Here is an 18,980-nt window from a genome sequence, read left to right as displayed (position 1 = left end):
TTGTGAGAATCTATCCTGGTTGATCGATCGTCGTCTGTGAACGTTATGTTGATTAAGCTAAGGAAGTAACTATCATAACATTATAATTATAAACATGCGTGTGATATGATTGCAAAGTATCTAATTAACTGTGTTTTGTGCGATTGAATTCAAATCAGCCGTTAGGTGTATTCCTCATATCTCATTGCCCTCTATATAAAAAGCTAGACTAAAGCGGGATGTAAAAGCTAGCTAGCTAGCGCTACCGGTGCACAACATCAAATGTTTAGGTGGCCTCGATGATGCAGAGTATGGTCGCAATTCCTGGGTCCGTGGCGCAAGAAAATAATACTCTGCATTTCGAATACGGTTTCGAGGCTACTATGCACGGAGAATATAACATCGCCAATGCCTCAGTGGACCGTTTAGAACAGCGACGCTCCTGTTACGGTGATCTTGGTATGAATGTCATCATTCATCTCGAGCTCCAGAATCCTCCTCGCATGCCTCCTACCCCACGCTTCTTGGAATCGGAGAGCTATGATATTATGGGCATCCTAACCGCATCCCCGATTCAATTCATTCGGGATTATTATTCATTACTTCGAGAGTTAAAGTTAGTTAAAAAGATATCGGCGCGGAGAAAGAATTATGAATACTAACAGTCTGCAATACTTAAATGCCTCCGCCTCCGCTGAACAGAATCCTCCGGGTCTGATGACCCAAATGAATCTTCTCCTGGCGCATCAGTTGATGGGCTATCCCCATCTACCGGCTCACCCTGGTCGCCCACCCGTTGCAGTTTCTTCTGTCTTAATTTTTGAAGTGCTTTTTGGCGTTCATTCATCGCCCAGAGCCATAGCCAACGTTTATCTCGCCGACTAGTGAGATTTAGCGTCGAATAAAGCATATCTGTGATTACAGAATAGAACTCGTCGCTCATGTCAACGCTTAAAGCGTCTAAACGTTGTAAAAATATTTCGTATGTGCGCTGTTGGAGAGGTTCCCCCTGGTCTGAGAACCGTTTGATGTATGGATCCATATCTGCCTCCACTTCCAAAAGCGCTGATTGTGAGCATTCCTAAATGCAATATGCATGGTTAGTTGTCTATCAAAACTTCTTCGCCTGTGGCGAGATCGCAATAGAGAGCTTTTTTCAAAATTTGTTCTACCTTGATAGTTCTCAAAATGGGCCCAATTTTAACGTTCAACCAGTTCCCCGTCTTTTCCAGATAGTATGGATGATTGAAAGCTGTATCCTCGAGCATTTGGTGCGTCACGGACTGGCCTTCTTTCAGCTTAGGCTTTGAGATGGCCGGTGGCCGCCGCGATGGATCATACGATGATTCAGACATCTTTTCGGCTCAGAAGATATGGGTATCTCTAGGCTATAGGCAGGAAACAATCCAAATCCTTTGAAAATGCGAAAACTATAAGTATTAGGAATACTGGAAATCTAGAATTCTGTGCTCACACTCCCGATGCCGTTTCGTTTCTTACATACCGGTTTTGCAGGCACTATTAGAAATTTGAACTAGGTACTAACTGACTCTACCGACATATGACAGACAAGACAAGACAGAAACAAACCATTATCATCCGCAACCCACCTCTGAATTGCGAGGCTGCTGCATTTTTCGCGCGTGCATCATGCATGGAACCTAGCTGGCTAGATCCTGTGCCACAATTCATTACTAGTATACATCGTCTGGCCGATGCTCATGTTCTCTTCTCAGTCCCCTTCGATCGTTCTGACTTTCGTAATCGTCTAATTTTTGTTTTTTGCCCTGCCCCCTTCTTGCGCCTGCTCGAACGAGCTCGAGTGCGTTTTAACCTGCTTGCTTTGTTTTCTCAAATGCATCAAACTTGCAAGTACTGCAAGTCTGCACGGCCTTGCAAGCCAAGCTACGGCGCCAGCTCACATCTCACCCACCGCGCAGCACACACACATCGCCCAAGCTTGGACCCGCTGTTTCAACTGCTTTTGGAAACGTTGGCCAGTACGTATGTTCCTTTAGACCAGGGCAGGGTTTAAACGTTTTGTTTTTTGAACCGGCCGAAAAAAAACAGTGGATCAAACTGCAACAACAATGCAATGCAGACCTGACCGGCATTACAAGCTGGTACAGCCTTGTCATGTGACCCGATTGCGAGCGTTTTTTCTTTTGAAAGGATCCACTTGCTCCCATTCTGGATATTCGGATCCTGACAGGGGTGGTTAGCTAAGAGCATATCGAACATGGTTGAGGAGTGGAGTTCGATGTAAGTACATGTAAGTAAGCTTCTGGATCCATGGAGGTTTGGAAGTAATTGGCGAATCTACCAATGGTTCGTTTGATTGCGGGGATTGAATGCTTATATCTTCCAGGATATGCTAGTACTTTTATCTGGCATATCTCATTCGCAGTAGGCAGTTCTCGTGGTTCCATTCTATATTAATATTGACAGATGATTCTTAAATTTATATCATATTCTCCGGCGATGTAACGTGTTCCCGGAAATAATATCCTGCCAATGTGAGAACATAGGACAATTGGCCATATTGGCGATGCCATGAATCATGCATGTCGTCAATTGCAGTTGCAGGGGTTCTTGGCTGGCTCGAGCTCGCTTCAAACGTTTGTACCGCATATTCTCACAATTCCAAACTAAGTGAGATATCCAAGACAATTAATAATGCACATGCTAAAACAAAAACCAGCCTTGCGCTATATACCCAATCGTTAATATCTGATACGCCGGATTCCGTCTAATCGAACAAAAGAACAATGATACCAAAACATCGATAACGGCATGTAATCCTTCGCCTAAACTAAAACCGGTCCCAGCCGAAACCCCAACTATTGGCGCTCATTTTGATCTCATCTTCTTGTGGTTGTTCTTGCTTCTTTCTCTCATCCTCTTTCTGACCATTGGTTTCATAATTAATTCCTTCACTACGATTTAAGTACTCTGCATCATCTACTCTCTGGACTCCTTGCATAGCCCTCGGGATCTCCGGCAGCTCTGCGATCATTGGGTTCATATCATAAGGCGACTGTGCTCCGCCAACTGGTGCAAAACCAGTGGACCCAGGCATTTCCATTATATGTGATGGAGGCTGGGATATATTTTGAAAGTTGTTATTGAAAGGCTGAGGTGCGACCGGTGGACGAGGGTAGTTATTAAAATCGCTGTTGTAGGCTAGTTGTGTGGGATTGGGATTTACTACAGCAGGGAAAGTGTTCGAATGCTGGAGGAGGGGTTGTTGGGGAGGTATTGGGTAGTTCTGTGGGTTACCATTCATATTCTGCTGGCGTTGCGGGCTCGGAAAGTTATGGAATTGCTTATGCGCTGTCGGAGTAGAAGTTTCATGGGAAAATCGAGGGGCATCGATAACAGTGTTTGCGTGGGTGCTGTGGTGGGCAGCTTGATTCATAGTGGTGCTGTGGTGGCCTGTTTGCTGGTTCTGGAACTGAGGGTGGGGGGCATATGTAGTCTCTTGATGCAATTGAGAGGGAAGAGATGCAGGAAGGGAGCCTTTGCGGACTGTAAGGCCTGGAATATCGACCCCTGGAGCAAAGTTTTCATAGTAACCTTTCGGGGTTTCTGCCTTGGGAGTTTCAACGAGCTCATGATGTTCAACTGAGGATTTGGGCGGTGAAGATTGAGCATTAAAGTTCTCAATTGCGCCCGTGGTTTGTTGCGACAGCTGTGTCGTTTCCGTAGGCCCTTGCGGCAAATACACCTGCTGGGTCGTTTCAGTAGTCCCAGATGGAATATGTGCCTGTTGAACATTTTCAGAAGGCAAAGATGGGGTATTTGCCGGCTGTACATTCTCATTCGACGCTTTTGTCTGAAGTGAGTTCCTGATAGGTAGGGATAGTGATGGTGCCTGCTGTGCATTCTCGATGGGATTAATTGGAGGTCGTGCCTGTTGTGCATTCTCACTGGGGAGAGTCGGTGGCGGCGGAACTTGGTCGAATGGCAGTGGAGGTGGAGGCGGGGGTATAAATGCCGAAGTCTCATGAGGAGTCGCGGTCCCCGCGGAAGTATTCTCAGACAACTTCCCGACTTGTGGCAGTGGATCTGGCTCTCCTGAGTTGAACTTTCGCCGTTGAACAACTTTAAGAGGCGGTGGCCTCCAGCCCTCTTCCTCTACCTCCTCCTTTTGTTGCTCCTTCTTTAGCTCCTTTGGAGCATTGTGAGGGTAGATTTGTGGGGTCGCCTGATTTTGTGCCTGTTGACGGTCACGATCATGTTCATGCGGATAGTGAAAACTTTGTTGATTCTTGCTAGGCTTCTGGTTGAACCCATTGTTCAACATATTTTGAGCATGAGACGGAGGGATCATCATTGAAACCGGACGCTGCTGCTGTTGGATTGGCTTCCTAGAAGGGAAGCGCTGTAACATCGATAGCGTTCTGTGAGGCCCCTGGCTAGTAGGTTGCTGCTGCTGCTGCTGCTGCTGCTGGTTAGGATTGTATTGGGTGTTCCCAAGCTCTACAGCACTCCATCTGTTCGAACCAGGTTGCTGGGCCTGGTTTTGGGGATTCCCAGAAGGGGTGTTGACGGGTGGGCTCTGGGGATACGAAACTGGCGCCGGTGAACTTAAGGGAGCGGTTGGCTGCACGTATTGACCTCCGTCCATCTCAAGAAGATTTCCAGGTACCGGTACATGAATTCGGACAGGAGCAGGAGCAGGAGGAGGAAAAGGCGCTTGCGGCCCGGGATTAGTATTTGGATAACTCACCGGCGCTGGAGTCTCGAGAGCTTGCGGCGCCAGTATAGAATTCGAGCGACCGATTCCATTTTGGCTGACATTTGGCGGCAATTCTTGCGGTGGGTTGATCAATTCCGGCTTTTTGGTATCCAAGAGAGTGGAAGCAGGCTTGACGCCTGGTGGCAAGTTGATTTGAACCTTTGGCTCGGCCTGCTCTTGAGAGGGGGTTTTCTCTCCGCCCTGTGCTGCCTCGAGCCTCTTGCGGTCTTCTTCCTCTTCTCTCCTTTTCGCCTCGATCCTGTCCTTCTCTCTTCGCTGGATCTGCTGAAGGGCTGCGAGTTTCCTTTTTGACATTTGGTCAAGCTGGGCAGGATTGGCCACTGGCTTCGGTGCAGGTGCAGGTGCAGGAACAGGCGCGGGCGCAGGTGCGGGGACGAAGGCGTTCGATACCGCTGGGGTATATGGCGGAGGGGCGCCCAATGTTTCTTGAAAACCATTTGCAACATAGCCTGTGCTTTGCGGTGTAATGATACCATTGAATCCTAGGACTTGCGGCTGACATGGCGGCTGGCCGAGGGCAGTCGGGAGAGCGCCTGGAGGACCACCGTATACATCCAGCTTTGTCGGACTGACGACCCCTCTACCTGCACCCGGATGGGCACCATGGGCGACTCCTCGAGCTCGTACTGCACCCCTACCTCGAGCTGCCACAGGGAATGAATTTTGATGGGCGAGTGGGGTACCTCTGCCTCTGCCCCTACCCCTACCCCGAGGTGCTCCTCCTCGACCTCGGAATCCTCCACCGTGCATCACACCCGCAGGGGCAGTCGCTGAATGCTGCAATGGCGGTCGAACTCCTCCTTGGCCGGAGAAGCTTTGAGGTCGCCCTCTTCCTCTGTGAGGAGGAGCAGCTCCTCCTCGAGCCCATGGAGGGCATCCAATGGTGGTAGCCCCTCGACCTCTTCCTGCAAGCGCGCCGCCTCTCCCCCTCCCTCGAGCCTTCCTAGCGGCCAATGCGACCCCTCCGAGCACAGCGGCACCCGCAACTGCGGCTCCACCAAGTGCTAGACCTGTTCCTAGCCCGCGATGTTTAGGATGATGATCATGGATATGGCTGTGTTCGTGTGCATGTTCCCCCTCTTGTTCCACATAAGTATAACCCTCCCCATAAGTCGCTGCTTCTCCAGACGGCGAGGTCGTCTGGTTGAATGCCCCTTCCTCAGTGGAATAATCATATCCACTGCCATCATCTATTAAATAACCGTTCTCGTCGTACGTGACCCCATACTCGTCTGTATAGGTTCCGTCATCGTTGTAACCTTCTTCGTATCCGGACTCATCGTAGGCGCCATAAGTAGAAGGTTCTTCTTCGTAGTACCCACCGTCAAGTGCGGTAGTATCCGTGGATTCGTCGTAGTATTCTTCGCCAGTGTATTCTTCGGTGTATTCTTCTCCTCCACCACCATCATCGTTTTCGAAGCCGCCTGTATCTTCCCCTCCTCCAAAATCTACGGAGTCCCCGCCAATATCATCGCCGCCATCTTCGTCAAAGGCGCCTGCGATGGCGCCGAGTGCTGCACCGGCCGCGCTGCCACCGCCTCCTCCAAAGGCTTTGATGGCCGAGATTCCCAGCTTTGTGCCGGCGGAGATGAGAAAGTCCTCCATGTGAACGTTATTGTGTTGGCGCGGTCTATCTCGACATTCCAACGTTCTGGGCGTGAATTAGACAGCAATTGATTGATACTTTGTTCGCGATCGAGTCAAGAATGGCAATATGACAAATATCGATAAAGAATAGAAGATACAAAAGGAGAGAAAGAAGGAGTAAGTATCTTAAGCTTCCCCAAGAACTTTACCGTACCTGATCTAGACTTTGTTAATTAAGACACCAAATACATGGACTTATTTAGCCCACTGGCTGGGTCCAACTAGATGGTCCACTCGAATTCCATTAGGTCAGCTAGACCCCACGAGGCTTCAAGATTTGGAAGCATAACCACCGTTTAAATGAGAACTATAGCACCAACATTTTGCCCCTCGCGCTGCCGCTGTTCATTACATGAATACTCAAGCTCTAGCCCGGCCGCCGTACTTTACAGGCCAATTGAGGGGGAATAAGATGCATGCGGCTTAAAAGAGTCCACCTCTTCATGAAATTGTTCAGCCCCGCCCAAGCGCTCGCTACAAGGCGGCCGGCTTTCAAGACAGCTGTTCGGAATTGATCACAAATTAAAGGCTGGCAGGCTCCGCTTGGGGGGAGGTTGCTTCGAGGTCATGCCACACCCTCCAAAATTGGATTCAAGGGATTTCGCGGGATTCTGTGTGCAACGTTTGGACTGAGCATTGGTCCAGAATCCAACTGGTCGGTTGGGTGGAGACCTTCAGCCGTTCGGCACCATTCCCGTTTTGAAAATTGGATGGCATCTTTCGATGGCAAACCGGATGTGGAGAATTTTATTAGTGTTCATGCGAGTTTCCGGAGATATATTTTTCTTTGGTTTCTTTTGCAGGAATGATCTGAGCAGAGTCCCATTTCAAACGAGGAAAGCCTGTATTGTGATGTTATCGAAACGGTAGACACGCCCTGTGCTTTCCGCCCTCCAACTTCGGGGCATTGTAAGGGCTTATCGGATCGATAGGATATTCGATACCAACTCGAAGCCAAAGTTTCATGAACCACAGGAGCGCCTTTAAGCAGGGCTCCATAATTTAGTTAATTCCCTATTTATTTTGCCAGCGCAGTTGTAGTGAATAGATACAGCCGGTCAGTTTTTCCAGCTCTAGACCACGCGTCCCCGACCAAGTTTTTTTTTCTTCTTTTCTTTCTTTTTACACTGAACTGAACTAACTACAGGTCAGTTTTCAGTCGTCTCAGATATCGCCTTCCAGGCAAGGGATACCTTTGCGCTTTTTGCGCTGCGCTATGCGGCTCCCAGGGCTGATACTGCCAGTTAAGATGCAGCCACCCCCCAGAAAGATCGAAGATTGAACATTCTCGCTTCTTTTCTGAGGAAACGTTTCAATCCGGCCCGTGTGACAGACAGACAGTCTAAAAAACCTCGAGGAATTTCGGTCGCATTTACAAATTCACCTTCTGGCTTAATTTAAGCTTTTAAAGACATAAGAATTCGAAAAGAGAGTCGAAAGAGTCCAGTCCAAGACCTCAACCGCAACCATGGCCCTCTGGCCTCGCCAAATCGAGACGATTTTAGACCCCAGACCCACAGAAGGAGCACAACCGCAGACTCCAACAGATCAACCCAACATCGTCACAGTCCCCAACTCTAATTCCGAAGCCTCACAACCTACAACATCCGTCGTCCCTCCGTATCAATACGCACAGGATAAATCCCTAACGGGGACATGTCGTCTGACAAATTCAACCAATGGCGACGCATCAGGACTCTTCAGTAATCCATTCAGATGCGAAAAACTTATTTCCGCAAGTTCGGTGAAGCAGAATACAGGAGCTATCGCTGCGGCAGTAGTGTTTGCGCTGTTGTTTGCGGCTACAGCAGGGTTGTTATTTTTGTTTTGGTGGAGGAGGAGGAAGATTAACGGGACTCGTGAGTTATATCCATAACTTCCAAATGTGGGGAGTATACGAGTATGATAGCTAACTGTCGTAAATTCCATAGCAATCCCACCGCTTGAGCTCAAAGATGCCTCCAACAATAACGAAGTTTCATCCCTAAGCCACCAGCTCGCCCTCGAACGTCGCCGCGTAACCGATCTACAAGCCGCACTACTTTCACAATCTTCCGGCCAACCAGGCGGATGGTCAACCTCCCACCCAAAGGACGACAGAACCGTCAAACGCTCTTTCTCAAGTATTTTCCAAGAAGTCAGAGACTTAGCAGGAAACTACTACGTCGGTGGTTCTACAGCACAAGTCAAAATCACGGCTGCAAGCGTAGCCGGTGAATTGAAAGAGGTTTTGGAAGAATGTATTAGTGGGTGGGAATCAATGTTGGAAACCCAAAAGGGGCGGGTAATGCTCGTTCGTATCATAGTCGGAGAGCTACTCCGAAGATCATGGGTCGATCACGAATTTCTAGGGAAAAAGACAGGCCATGCGGTTACAGTTCTGGAAAGAGAGGTGGTAAGAGGGACCAATCGGGAACATGCACATTTATGGCGCGTTCAGACCTTTTTAAGAGTTCTAGCTGGAATGGGTGAAGAAGCAAGGAATTCTGGGGTTCAAGCTGTGGCGGATAAGATATATGACGTGTTATCGCCTTTCAGGCCTCGCTCGGCCTCGGGGTCTAGTTCAGCAGGGAGGACGTTCTTGCATAATTTGGTCAAGCGGATGGCAGATTTATACTACGAAATGGCGACTCAGAATGCGTATTACGAATTGAGTCCTTACTTTAGCGTCATGAGGGAGCATGCTGGCGAAGATGAAGGCGCAGTGTTTGAGTATGCTAGTTGTGACGATGTGGAACAGAAATGGGAAGTTGGAACAGATGCGCATGGTAGGGAATGGTGTGCAGCTGAAGGGAGAGTAGTCAGGGGCTTTGTATTCCCCGGAGTAGTCAAGTATGGAGATGGACGAGGAGGGGGTTGGGAGGAAGGTAGAGTCGTGGTGTTCAAAGCGCAGGTTCTAGCGTAGATTGGTTTCGAAATAGTTACGATGTTATGACTTTACTAAAAACGGCGGGTAAGTTGACAGACGGTATGCTACGTTTGCAGCTCAGTTATTGGTGTAATTGACAGTTGTATCTAAATTTTACGTAATCGGAGATTAATTGAACCCATAACTACGATCTTACGGAGAAACGACAAAGACGCAAAAGAGCCCTGGAAGGCTGGGCCGGGTTCTCCTATTGGCTTAATTTGGAAGGATAAATATGTTTCCAGCTGCAGGGCCTAAATACCTCGCGAATGAGAACTACTCAGGAATATAGCATTTATTCATCAGTATCAGGCTCCCGAGTATACATGTGCATCATTCCAGAAATCTACTTGACCGGCTCGTCGGTTTCGAGATTGTGACATGTCGACATCCTGCGCTGCAGGCAGCATCAAATATATCCCGTGCATGTTCTAGAAGCACACGAAACTACGCCGAGTCCGCTAACTATTTATAGACTTACAAACGGCTTGACGCAAAATGACAGTGCATATCCGTCAGCCATATGCGCGGGCGTTCACAGCTAGAGCGCCGGGCACTGGATATCAAGCAACATCCAACGATCAAACATTTTCATAGCATAAATGTGTTGAAGATGTTGCATTCCCCAAAGTGACACAAGAATCGGATCACGGAACCATCAGCGTCAAAAACCAAATCAAACCTTCGAAAACGAGGGATCATTAAAATCCTTCAATTAATGGTTTATCTTTTTCTAACGGATGGCGTTTCGAAGCGCCTGTTGAAGTGCATGTAATTACGGATATATACCATCCCGATCGAAGGGCCCGAAACGCTCAATTAATTGCAATTGATCGATCAGTTATCATATTATAATTAACAGCTCAAGTCATGAATATTTACAGCCGCAGACATGGTATCGACAAAGCAGGAAAGTGCTCAAGAGCCTCATTCGTGCGCTTTGGACGACATATGCATATCTGATGCGAGGTTGGGTATAAGCACATGCTAAATTGTGCGATTGAACTTATGAACATCCCGTAAAAATGTTTTGGATCATTTCTCTTAGTTTTATGACATTATGACACTATCACGTTCGGGTATCTCGATCATAATGAATCTAATCTTGCCTAACTGCTTAGAAGAAATTAAAATGAGGGAAAGCTTATCTTTGTTTCCATGAAGGTTCGCGGTCCGTTTTCGGTCATTCCGATTAAATGTAAGTTTTTTTGACTTCTGACTTTTGAAACGCACTACAGATGCGGACAGGCAGATTGATTGATGGGGATAGCATCTGTCGGGTCTCGACGGAATGGATTTGATCCTTCAAAAAGAGGCGTTTGTGGGTGTGATTTCAAATTGTTGGTGGTAATGAAGGTGGATCCATGAAAGACTAGCTTTTCGCAACCAGCCAGCGAGCGAGCTATTGCAGTAGCCCGCGCACAGGGCAGCAAGGAGATAAGTTCTGGTTCCTGGAGCTCGTGGAGGCCATGGATCGAGATAATAAACTGCTATCAATATTTAATCCATGAAAATTGAGCGAGGGGTTCCGCAGCCAAAGAAGAAAAAGTTTTCCCTGCGCTGCCGTGCTACTCAAACTTACAAACAATCTCATGATCCTGATCCATACCAAGAAACTACCCAAGAGCTCCCCCCAAAAGCAAGTTTAAAAAATCTGCACCAAAAAAAGTGATTGCGGAGAAAAAGGCGAGCTGCAAGTGTGCGGAATAAGAGGCTGAAGCAAAGCAAGCAAGAACTGGCAAACCTGCAGCCGGTTGCCTTGGCCTTGCAGGGGGGCGAAAGTTCCGACCTTTTGCTGCCAAAAATGGATTTTTGTCGACGTTTCGAATGAAACCGGATTTCCTGGTCGCTCTTGAGCTCAAGGGAGTGTACTCCGTATAGACAGCAGCAAAAGATGGGCCCCAAGGCCCTGGGCAATGAAGTGGGAGAGGATGGAGGGGTAATACACAGAATGATAACGTTAGCCCTTAATTACGAAGAATGCGAATTAATATCGACATACGCAGGATCCAAGACGTCTGTCCTGCACGAGAATCCCGAAGAATTAGAAAAGAGGGTATTCGGCATCCGAAGCCCTCTCGGCCTACGAAACCCCCAGGCTTTGACCATACTATATTGTGATCGCCAGAAAAGTGATATGAATGCATTCGGTCACAAGGCTTTGCCTGGATCAGGATGTCCCATTATGACCCGTGAAGGGAGGAATTCGCATGTCTCCGGCCGGACTTCATATTCACGGTCAGAGTCCCCACGAAATAACTATCACAATTACTCAGCAAATTCCAGCTGGGAGAGGGGCCTTGACTACAGTTGACCATGGTGCCACGATAACTGAGCTGCTTCTTTTGTACCGCAGCTCGCTGGCCAGGTGCTGAATGTGTCACAATATGGTAACAGGCCATGACGAGGGCGACGGGGCTGGCGTTTTCTCCCCTGGCCATGGCCTGGTTTGCTGATAGTAGGTTTGCAATTGGCCCCACATGAAATAGCAATAGCGTTTATTCGTGACGAAAGCAAAAAGTAAAAAAACCCTGATTGGAGAGAAAGGCCATTCGCGGTGTCTCGTTTTTTTATTATTTTTTTGACTTTTGGTGGCTTTTGCATAGAGAAAAGGAATTAAAATGGGCGGCGTCATCGGTACTTCTCCGCTGGCTCTTGGAAGCAGTGGTATTTAAGGATTCCAGGCCTCGGCGCTTTTCCTTTGGACTCCTCTTTTCCCACTCAATAACTGTACTGTAACTAGACACTGTTCGCTTTTTGACGACAGCAGAGATATCGCCAGCATAAGTAAGTACTTTAATAGCTTCCACGAAATAATAATAATAGACCAAGAAACATTTGAATATGTACCTTTGTACGTATTGTATTTTATGGAGGCTAACAACCTGGTTTACCCGGCAGCAGCGAACAACCAACAAGCTTAGCGACCGACCTTAAAACGTTCCTGTCGCCAGTTAGCCCGCCGACAACCAAATCCAACATTAAAAACAACAAAGGCATTGTTGCCAACAACTAAAAAGATGGCTGGTAGCGTGTGGCCGTTCATCCCATTTATGGCCCTTCGTGGCGCTCAAGTTTTCTTTGCCATCATCGTGCTCGGTTTGAGCGGTTATGTTGGCGACCAGTTGGGAAGCTACTGGTAAGTACTCACTTACTTGACGCCGGTACCTCGTAAATGCCAGGGAAATCTATGGATCAAGGAACTAGCTTCGAATTCGCGACCTCGAGCTCGCGTGATAACAACACACAGCTTCAGAATGCGTGCATGAGAAATAGCCCTTGATCAGTAGATATCTGGAAGTAGAGCATAAGAGTACAGGTTACTAATTTTTATTTTGATGTTTTGTAGGTCTCCGTGGTTCTGTCTTGTGACTGCAATCTTCACACTCATTGGTTCTGGTGGCCTTATCGCTGCCTTCTTCCTTGCTCCTGCCTTCACTGCTCCATTGATCACCCTCGGAATCGATGCTTTCCTTTGGCTATTCTGGCTCATTTCCCTCGCCGGATTTGCAGACCAGGCTAGTCCAGTTCTCAATCTCGGCTCCTGTGATTACCTTATCAACTCCAACATCTGCGGTTCCATCAAGGGTAACATGGCCATGGTAGTTTTTGAATTGTATGTCTCATCATTCCTAAAATAACCCCCAAATCTTCCAATGAGAAGCAATTACTAACAATTTTACTACAGCCTTTTGTTCCTTGGAACTCTCGGTTACTCAGGCTGGTTGTTCTACCGCGAGCGTACCGGCAAGGGAGGTGCTGCAGGTGCGAACCCCGAAGGCGGTCACGCCTCCGCCGGCGCAATCGCTGGTGCTCCTCCTGTCGCAGCTACGCACGGTACTTACCCGATGCAACAGCAGCAGCCCCCCGTGTTTAATCAAGGACCTGTTGATAATGCACCTACACCTGTTCCTTTCCCACAGGAAGGACAATATCAGTATCCACCACAAAGTCCACCACCTCAAGGGTATACACAGAGCCCTCCACCTCAAGGGTATACACAGAGCCCGCCGCCTCAACAGTATCCGGAGATGCCTGTTCCAGCTGGGACACAGGGGTATCAGCAGCCGTATCAGCAGCAGCAGTAGATGAATTGTTTTATGGCGAAAAGAAGGGGTTGATAAGATTCTAAAGTCTGTCAATTTGTTTTCTTGATCATTCTTTGACTTTGCTTTCCTGCTAGCTTTTACTATTATTATTATTATTATTAGTTACGAACTTTGCATGTTAACTTGTGGATAGTCGGTTTATTCGCGAGTGGTCCTAGGCTGCTCCTTAGGAGCAGCCCGACATTCTTGTCCTCTCTTCCTCGTCACATACTTTGTATCATTTTTTTTTTAGGAAACTGAAGGAAGGAATGGAAAAGGGGTAGAAAAAGAGGTGGATCTTTATAGATGGAATGTCTATAGCTTTGTTGGTCACTTGACAGGGGCGGCGAACGGCTATTCGCGCTTTGTTAGCCTTCTTTTTATGACGTTCTTTTGTGATGATACCATGGAGGTCATTCATGTAAGAGATGGGATTGGGTAGATACACCGATTCTACGAATTATAATGATTTAATATCTACGTTTCTTCTTCCTAAAACTTCTTACACTTCATCTTGCTCGTGGGCGGGTGTTAAATCCGAGTAGTATTTGGATCCAACTCATATTTTCAACAATTTAAGGCTAGCTCTATTCCTAGTACTGCGAAAAAAATATCAATGACAACTTGATGTGATTATATACTTAAAAAGCTCATATACTCCGCCTATGGAACGGGAAGAATGCAAAGTGTAATATACTACAAAAGAAAGGCTGATAGTGTCCTCCAAAAAGGTTAATATATAACAAGAAAAAGTATGGAAATATATATCTAAACAATCATCCCTAAAACCACTGCTGCAACCCCACTAATGCCCCAAACCCCAATACTGATACTAACACCCCTCCCAGCATCTCCTCTAAACACCAACTCCGGTGGTCCATTCAAGTCCACCCCGCTAGTAATAGTGGGCATCGAAACACCACCGTCGAGTTGTACACGAGTACTCTGCGCTGCCGGGATATCAGATGGTTGTGGAAGTATGATACCGGTCAAGATGTAACCCGTCTTTGGAGGATCTATTGATGATTGAGAGGATGAGATGGATGAAGTTGAAACTGTGTGGAATGTGGTGGTTAATGATGGGGAGGGTTTATATGTGGCTATGGGGGGTGGGTTTTGAAGGGAAGAAGTTGTTTCGCTATCTAGTGATGGTTGGGGGGTTTCGATAGGGATAATGATGTTTGATGCCATCGACGTTGGTTCTTCAGGAGATAAAGCGGTGGTTGAGGACAACGTGGTTATGATTGAGGTAGATGTGAATGAAGGTATTGTCGTTAATTCAATGGATGTAGTAGATTCAGTTGAGGTAGACTCGGTTGAAGTCAACTCAGTTGAAGTAGTAGATACTGGCAATGCGGTAGCTGAAGAAATACTCGGCTCAATAGAAGTAGTAATTATCAAAACCTCGGAGGACGGTACTGGTTTTTTCTCAGGCTCATTCGTGGGTACCACTGCAACTGGCGGGGATGCAATCATCGTAATCGTCGGTCTATATAAGCTCGAAGAAGAGCTACTAGTAGTATACTCTGGTGTGCTAAAGACATAACCAGGTTCTGTTCCAATATCGGACACAACGGGACTACCGCTTTGTACGGTCGTCAGTGTCGATGTTGTTTCTGCCGGTAGCCCAGTACTAGTACTGATACTGCTACTACTGCCATCGATTACTCCATCGATAATGGTTCTAGTGACAACGTCGGTTTGGGTGGTGAAGGTGGTTTCGATTATCGTTTTGATATTTGTGATTATTGATATGCTTTCTGTCGACAAAGAAGTACTTTTAGTACACTCTACGGAGATATTTGTATCCCTTCGATCGTTATGTATATCTTGGAGTATTGGAGCTGCGGGAACAGTCCTGCTGTAAAAAGTGGAAATGAAAAAGATGTAGAAGAATATAGTGAAAGAACGTGGGTGCAGGAAACCCGTCCCGCTGGATCGAGACATTTTTTGAACGAGAGTATGTTATCAAAACGACAAGAAAGTTAAGCTAGTTTGATACCTAGCTCATGATGTCGGTCTAGAATCTATAGGACCCTGAAGAAGCTACAAACAGAAAAGATTAATATCCTTTCTTGCACTAGAGCCGTAGGTCAGATCGATATATCGGAAGACCGGCTCCAAGATACTTGGACGAAGAAAAAGGTTCATCAGAAGATATGTACTACGGGATACAAGCTATTCTATATACTCACTTCCATTCACTTACCATGTTTAACACCAATATGTACGATAGCGCTTACCGGTTCATTGTTAATTAATTATATTAAAGAACAAGAACAATACCGTTGTTCCATATATGCATACCCTAGTCTACTTCATTATCTACCAACACTTGCATATTGTAAAAGCAAAATATCTAAGCTTGATTCGGCCAAAGTTTGCATACATACAGCAGAAAATACTGGCCGTTTTTGTAGTTTTCTTGGTGTGAATTTCAGTAGATTTCTTCTAGCGCCCGGGAAGTCACAGATGTCTTGTCAAAGATGCATGTCTACCCATGTTATGCATGCAAGCTAAAATTGACCCTCCTTGTGAATTCAAAGCATAACTAAAAGAATTTAAAGAAAAACAGTTGTTAAGAACAGACCATTGCGAGTGAATGATCGTGTGGTGAATGCAACAGGTGTGATACAAATTGAACAAGGGTCGAGAACCAGTAACAGGACCGCGCGCTTAGAAACTCCCAGCTAGCTCTCGCATTCTTAATGCTTCTCAACTATTACATGATTTTTAGTGGGGAAATTTTGAAAAGGGTGGAATCTTGAGTAATGGGACAATAGAGGCTTCAGGTTTTGAAAAGTTGGAGGCGTGGTTGACGGTCATTTGGTGGAAGTGGCGCATGATGGGGAGTATTTAGTAACTATAGTGGTTATGATGCACGACACTTCAGTAACAGAAGCCGAGAATTCAGACCGGTGATAGGTTTGTACTTACAATACGAGACTAAGGTTTGTATACAATTAGTTGTATGTGAAAGTCACGAAAGAAAGATTATTCATAAGGTGGGCCGGCCGGCGCATGGTAAAACCCGGGCGGAATCGGTCCGATTTTGAATTTGATCGGGTTTATGACTTGGACTTGATCATTAAGCTAAGGATGTCAGGTCTATATTTGTCGGTAGTTATTGATATATCGATATTGTCTCGACATCTCCTACAAGAGTCTTGGCTAGAATCTTACGCATTATGAGGTCGACCTAGGCTTTAGACTTGCAATCTCGGTCGATGGTATACGTCATAGAAGCAACCTAAAATTATTTATTCAAAGGACAGTCAAGTTAACTTGAGTTGAAGAAATTTGGAAATTTTCAAGATAATAAATTGATTACTATCGAGGGTGCCTGTGAACATCTTGGTAAGATCTCGACGCCTGAAAGTTTAACAACACAAATCATGGCATCGGATGGTGAGAATCGTAGTCGAAGCCTGGGTTACGAGAACAGTTGAGGGAATTGGAATTCGGTTTAGAGTGAAAGGTGGCTCGTGGCCTGATCGCCTTTTGCGATGGGGGAAGTCTAAGATTTTATGAATTCGCCTTCCCCAGGATAACGACCAGAATGACGGCTGCCTGGTCCGCACTATCATTTCCCTAGCCTATACTAAACGGTTGTTTGAATCGACATCGATATAATTACATTCTCTATAGCTCTCATTCGTATTCTCAAATCGATATCTAAAATCTTCGAGACATTCGAGCTGATCAAGTAGACCCACATGTAACTTAGCTACCTACTTACCTTAGCTCACCACTAGGTTTTAGTATTATTTGTAATTATTTTCCCCAGCTGGCCGACAACTTGGCTGACATAACCCGGGTTATCGATTATCCTGTTTTTTTTGTTTTTTTTTCTTCCTTCTCCTTCACCTCCCTTCGCAAGGCCGTTGTCTCGTACCTAGACCTGGTTTGGCCGGCAGTTGCGTGTTTCAATCCCAACTCGCCCAATTCCCGTTCGTTGAAAGTGTCCGCTAGCTAGCTGGGCTGAATACGCAAGCTATCCCCTAGACTTTCGGAACGAGAAATTCGTCTATTAGCGAAATCCCACAAGAAAAGCTAGGATCGAAATGATGTTTTAGAAGGAAAAAGCGTTTCCTCAGTGTGTAGTATCTATTAATTGTTACAGGAAAGAAATACATCCTTGTGGTATGTGGGTCCAGAAACCTCGAAAAAATTATCCGGGGTACCCCCACCACTGTGGAGCTTCTAATAATAGTAGCGCATGGAGCTTTCGAAAACTTTTGGAAGTAAAGACAAATTCGGCGAGTTCTTCATAAAAATCTTGGAAGTGGGGCGCGTAAATATTATAATTGTTTTTAAAAAGGAATAGGTGCGGCTTATGTAACAGACTGTATTTGTGTAACCGTGGTCGTGGCGGTGATAATATATTATCTAAAAACTAAATATTGCAGTTGTATGAGGATGCTAATTGGGTGTCGTCAGCGTCGATACCATGGGGTCGATAATTAGGTAATTTATGGCCTCAGATAGGCCAGAAACCTTGGTTCGTACATTCGTATCATCGAAATAGGCATCCGTTGAATAGAGTCAAGTTTAAAGTTTCCCGTATCTTTAGCACTACTTATCGACGCGGCAAGTATTTCGCACGTAGAGATCGACGACAGCTATTCTTATCTATGCATATATACGAATTATATATGCTGGCCGATATAATAGCTAGCAGCCGTCCCGTCGGGATCGTGGCGAAGGCACGGCAGCAACCGAATCTGCATTCGATCAACGATGATATATACTTCAAGTTCTCTAGAGGGGGATAGTTTAAACGGCAACCTCGTATCAACATGCAGAAACTCGGGCCGGCATAAAAGCGTGACTTTGAAGAACATATAGATACTCACTAGTCAAGTGATATCAATAGGCTGCACCTCACCAGATATTAATATTCCTTGTATATCCCATTGCCACGGGTGAATGGTAATCCATGAGCCTGAACAACCATACAAACAGGGAAAGAAACCCCGTTCACTTACGTTCCGGGGCGGGGGTCGTAAATTCCGAATATAACCTGTGCGACCCCGCAACTATTATATGCCCCTGATGTGATATTGACATGCCTACCATGACTACGGCCTTGCTGTTTTCGAGGACATCACTCTACCCCACTCGTATTGCGGATTAAAGTACTACAAAACGTTAAAGTTAACCCGGTACGGGACTAACCCAGCCCACTCCAAAAATTGCTCCACGTCACCGGTACCAATATCCCACTACGATTCCTTTATTTCCCTTAGCCGCAGGAGCATTATGTCAAAATAGAAGTTTAGAGTCTATGTGTAACAGTTCTGCAATGCAACTGTCTGTAAGGATTGCAACTATAGCCCCAAAGTACCTGTTAGGACACCCTGTGATTAGTCGTACAAAGTTATAGAAGTTCAAGTCTAGCCTATCCTTCCCTATTCCGCTTATCGAAACTGGGCTGTTTAAACTTTTCCCTGAAGGATCTTTAGCATATTCACGAATTCCTTTCCCGATCTTGGGTGCCTGCATAATTCCCAGCCGTACGTTAATGGGATCCTGTGATACGATACACGGCTAAGCTAACATTCGAAGAAACTTGTAATAAAAAAGACATTTTTGA

At 46.2% G+C, this 18,980-nt stretch overlaps 5 protein-coding genes across 5 annotated transcripts; 2 read left to right on the top strand and 3 right to left on the bottom strand.

The window, feature by feature from the left end:
- Positions 1–637: 637 nt before the first annotated feature.
- Positions 638–1,334, bottom strand: AOL_s00140g72 (uncharacterized protein; the record flags this gene model as incomplete). The annotated part of the gene is made up of 2 exons (XM_011127313.1): positions 638–1,060; positions 1,152–1,334. The coding sequence occupies 2 exons, from the start codon at positions 1,332–1,334 to the stop codon at positions 638–640; spliced, it is 606 nt and encodes a 201-aa protein (XP_011125615.1).
- Positions 1,335–2,791: 1,457 nt separating this feature from the next.
- Positions 2,792–6,346, bottom strand: AOL_s00140g71 (uncharacterized protein; the record flags this gene model as incomplete). Its single annotated transcript, XM_011127312.1, has 1 exon — positions 2,792–6,346. One exon carries the CDS (start codon positions 6,344–6,346, stop codon positions 2,792–2,794), a length of 3,555 nt encoding a protein of 1,184 aa, XP_011125614.1.
- Positions 6,347–7,856: 1,510 nt separating this feature from the next.
- AOL_s00140g70 (uncharacterized protein) lies at positions 7,857–9,293 on the top strand (the record flags this gene model as incomplete). Its single annotated transcript, XM_011127311.1, has 2 exons — positions 7,857–8,247; positions 8,320–9,293. 2 exons carry the CDS (start codon positions 7,857–7,859, stop codon positions 9,291–9,293), a joined length of 1,365 nt encoding a protein of 454 aa, XP_011125613.1.
- Positions 9,294–12,316: 3,023 nt separating this feature from the next.
- On the top strand, positions 12,317–13,384 carry AOL_s00140g69 (uncharacterized protein; the record flags this gene model as incomplete). The annotated part of the gene is made up of 3 exons (XM_011127310.1): positions 12,317–12,435; positions 12,646–12,912; positions 12,985–13,384. 3 exons carry the CDS (start codon positions 12,317–12,319, stop codon positions 13,382–13,384), a joined length of 786 nt encoding a protein of 261 aa, XP_011125612.1.
- A 768-nt stretch (positions 13,385–14,152) lies between these two features.
- AOL_s00140g68 (uncharacterized protein) lies at positions 14,153–15,331 on the bottom strand (the record flags this gene model as incomplete). The annotated part of the gene is made up of 1 exon (XM_011127309.1): positions 14,153–15,331. One exon carries the CDS (start codon positions 15,329–15,331, stop codon positions 14,153–14,155), a length of 1,179 nt encoding a protein of 392 aa, XP_011125611.1.
- Positions 15,332–18,980: the final 3,649 nt, after the last annotated feature.

Source organism: Orbilia oligospora (assembly GCF_000225545.1).
Source record: "Orbilia oligospora ATCC 24927 unplaced genomic scaffold scaffold00140, whole genome shotgun sequence".
Classification (NCBI taxonomy): Eukaryota; Fungi; Ascomycota; class Orbiliomycetes; order Orbiliales; family Orbiliaceae; genus Orbilia; species Orbilia oligospora.
Note: the sequence above shows the minus strand (reverse complement) of the source record. Positions and strands in the feature narration are given on the sequence as shown.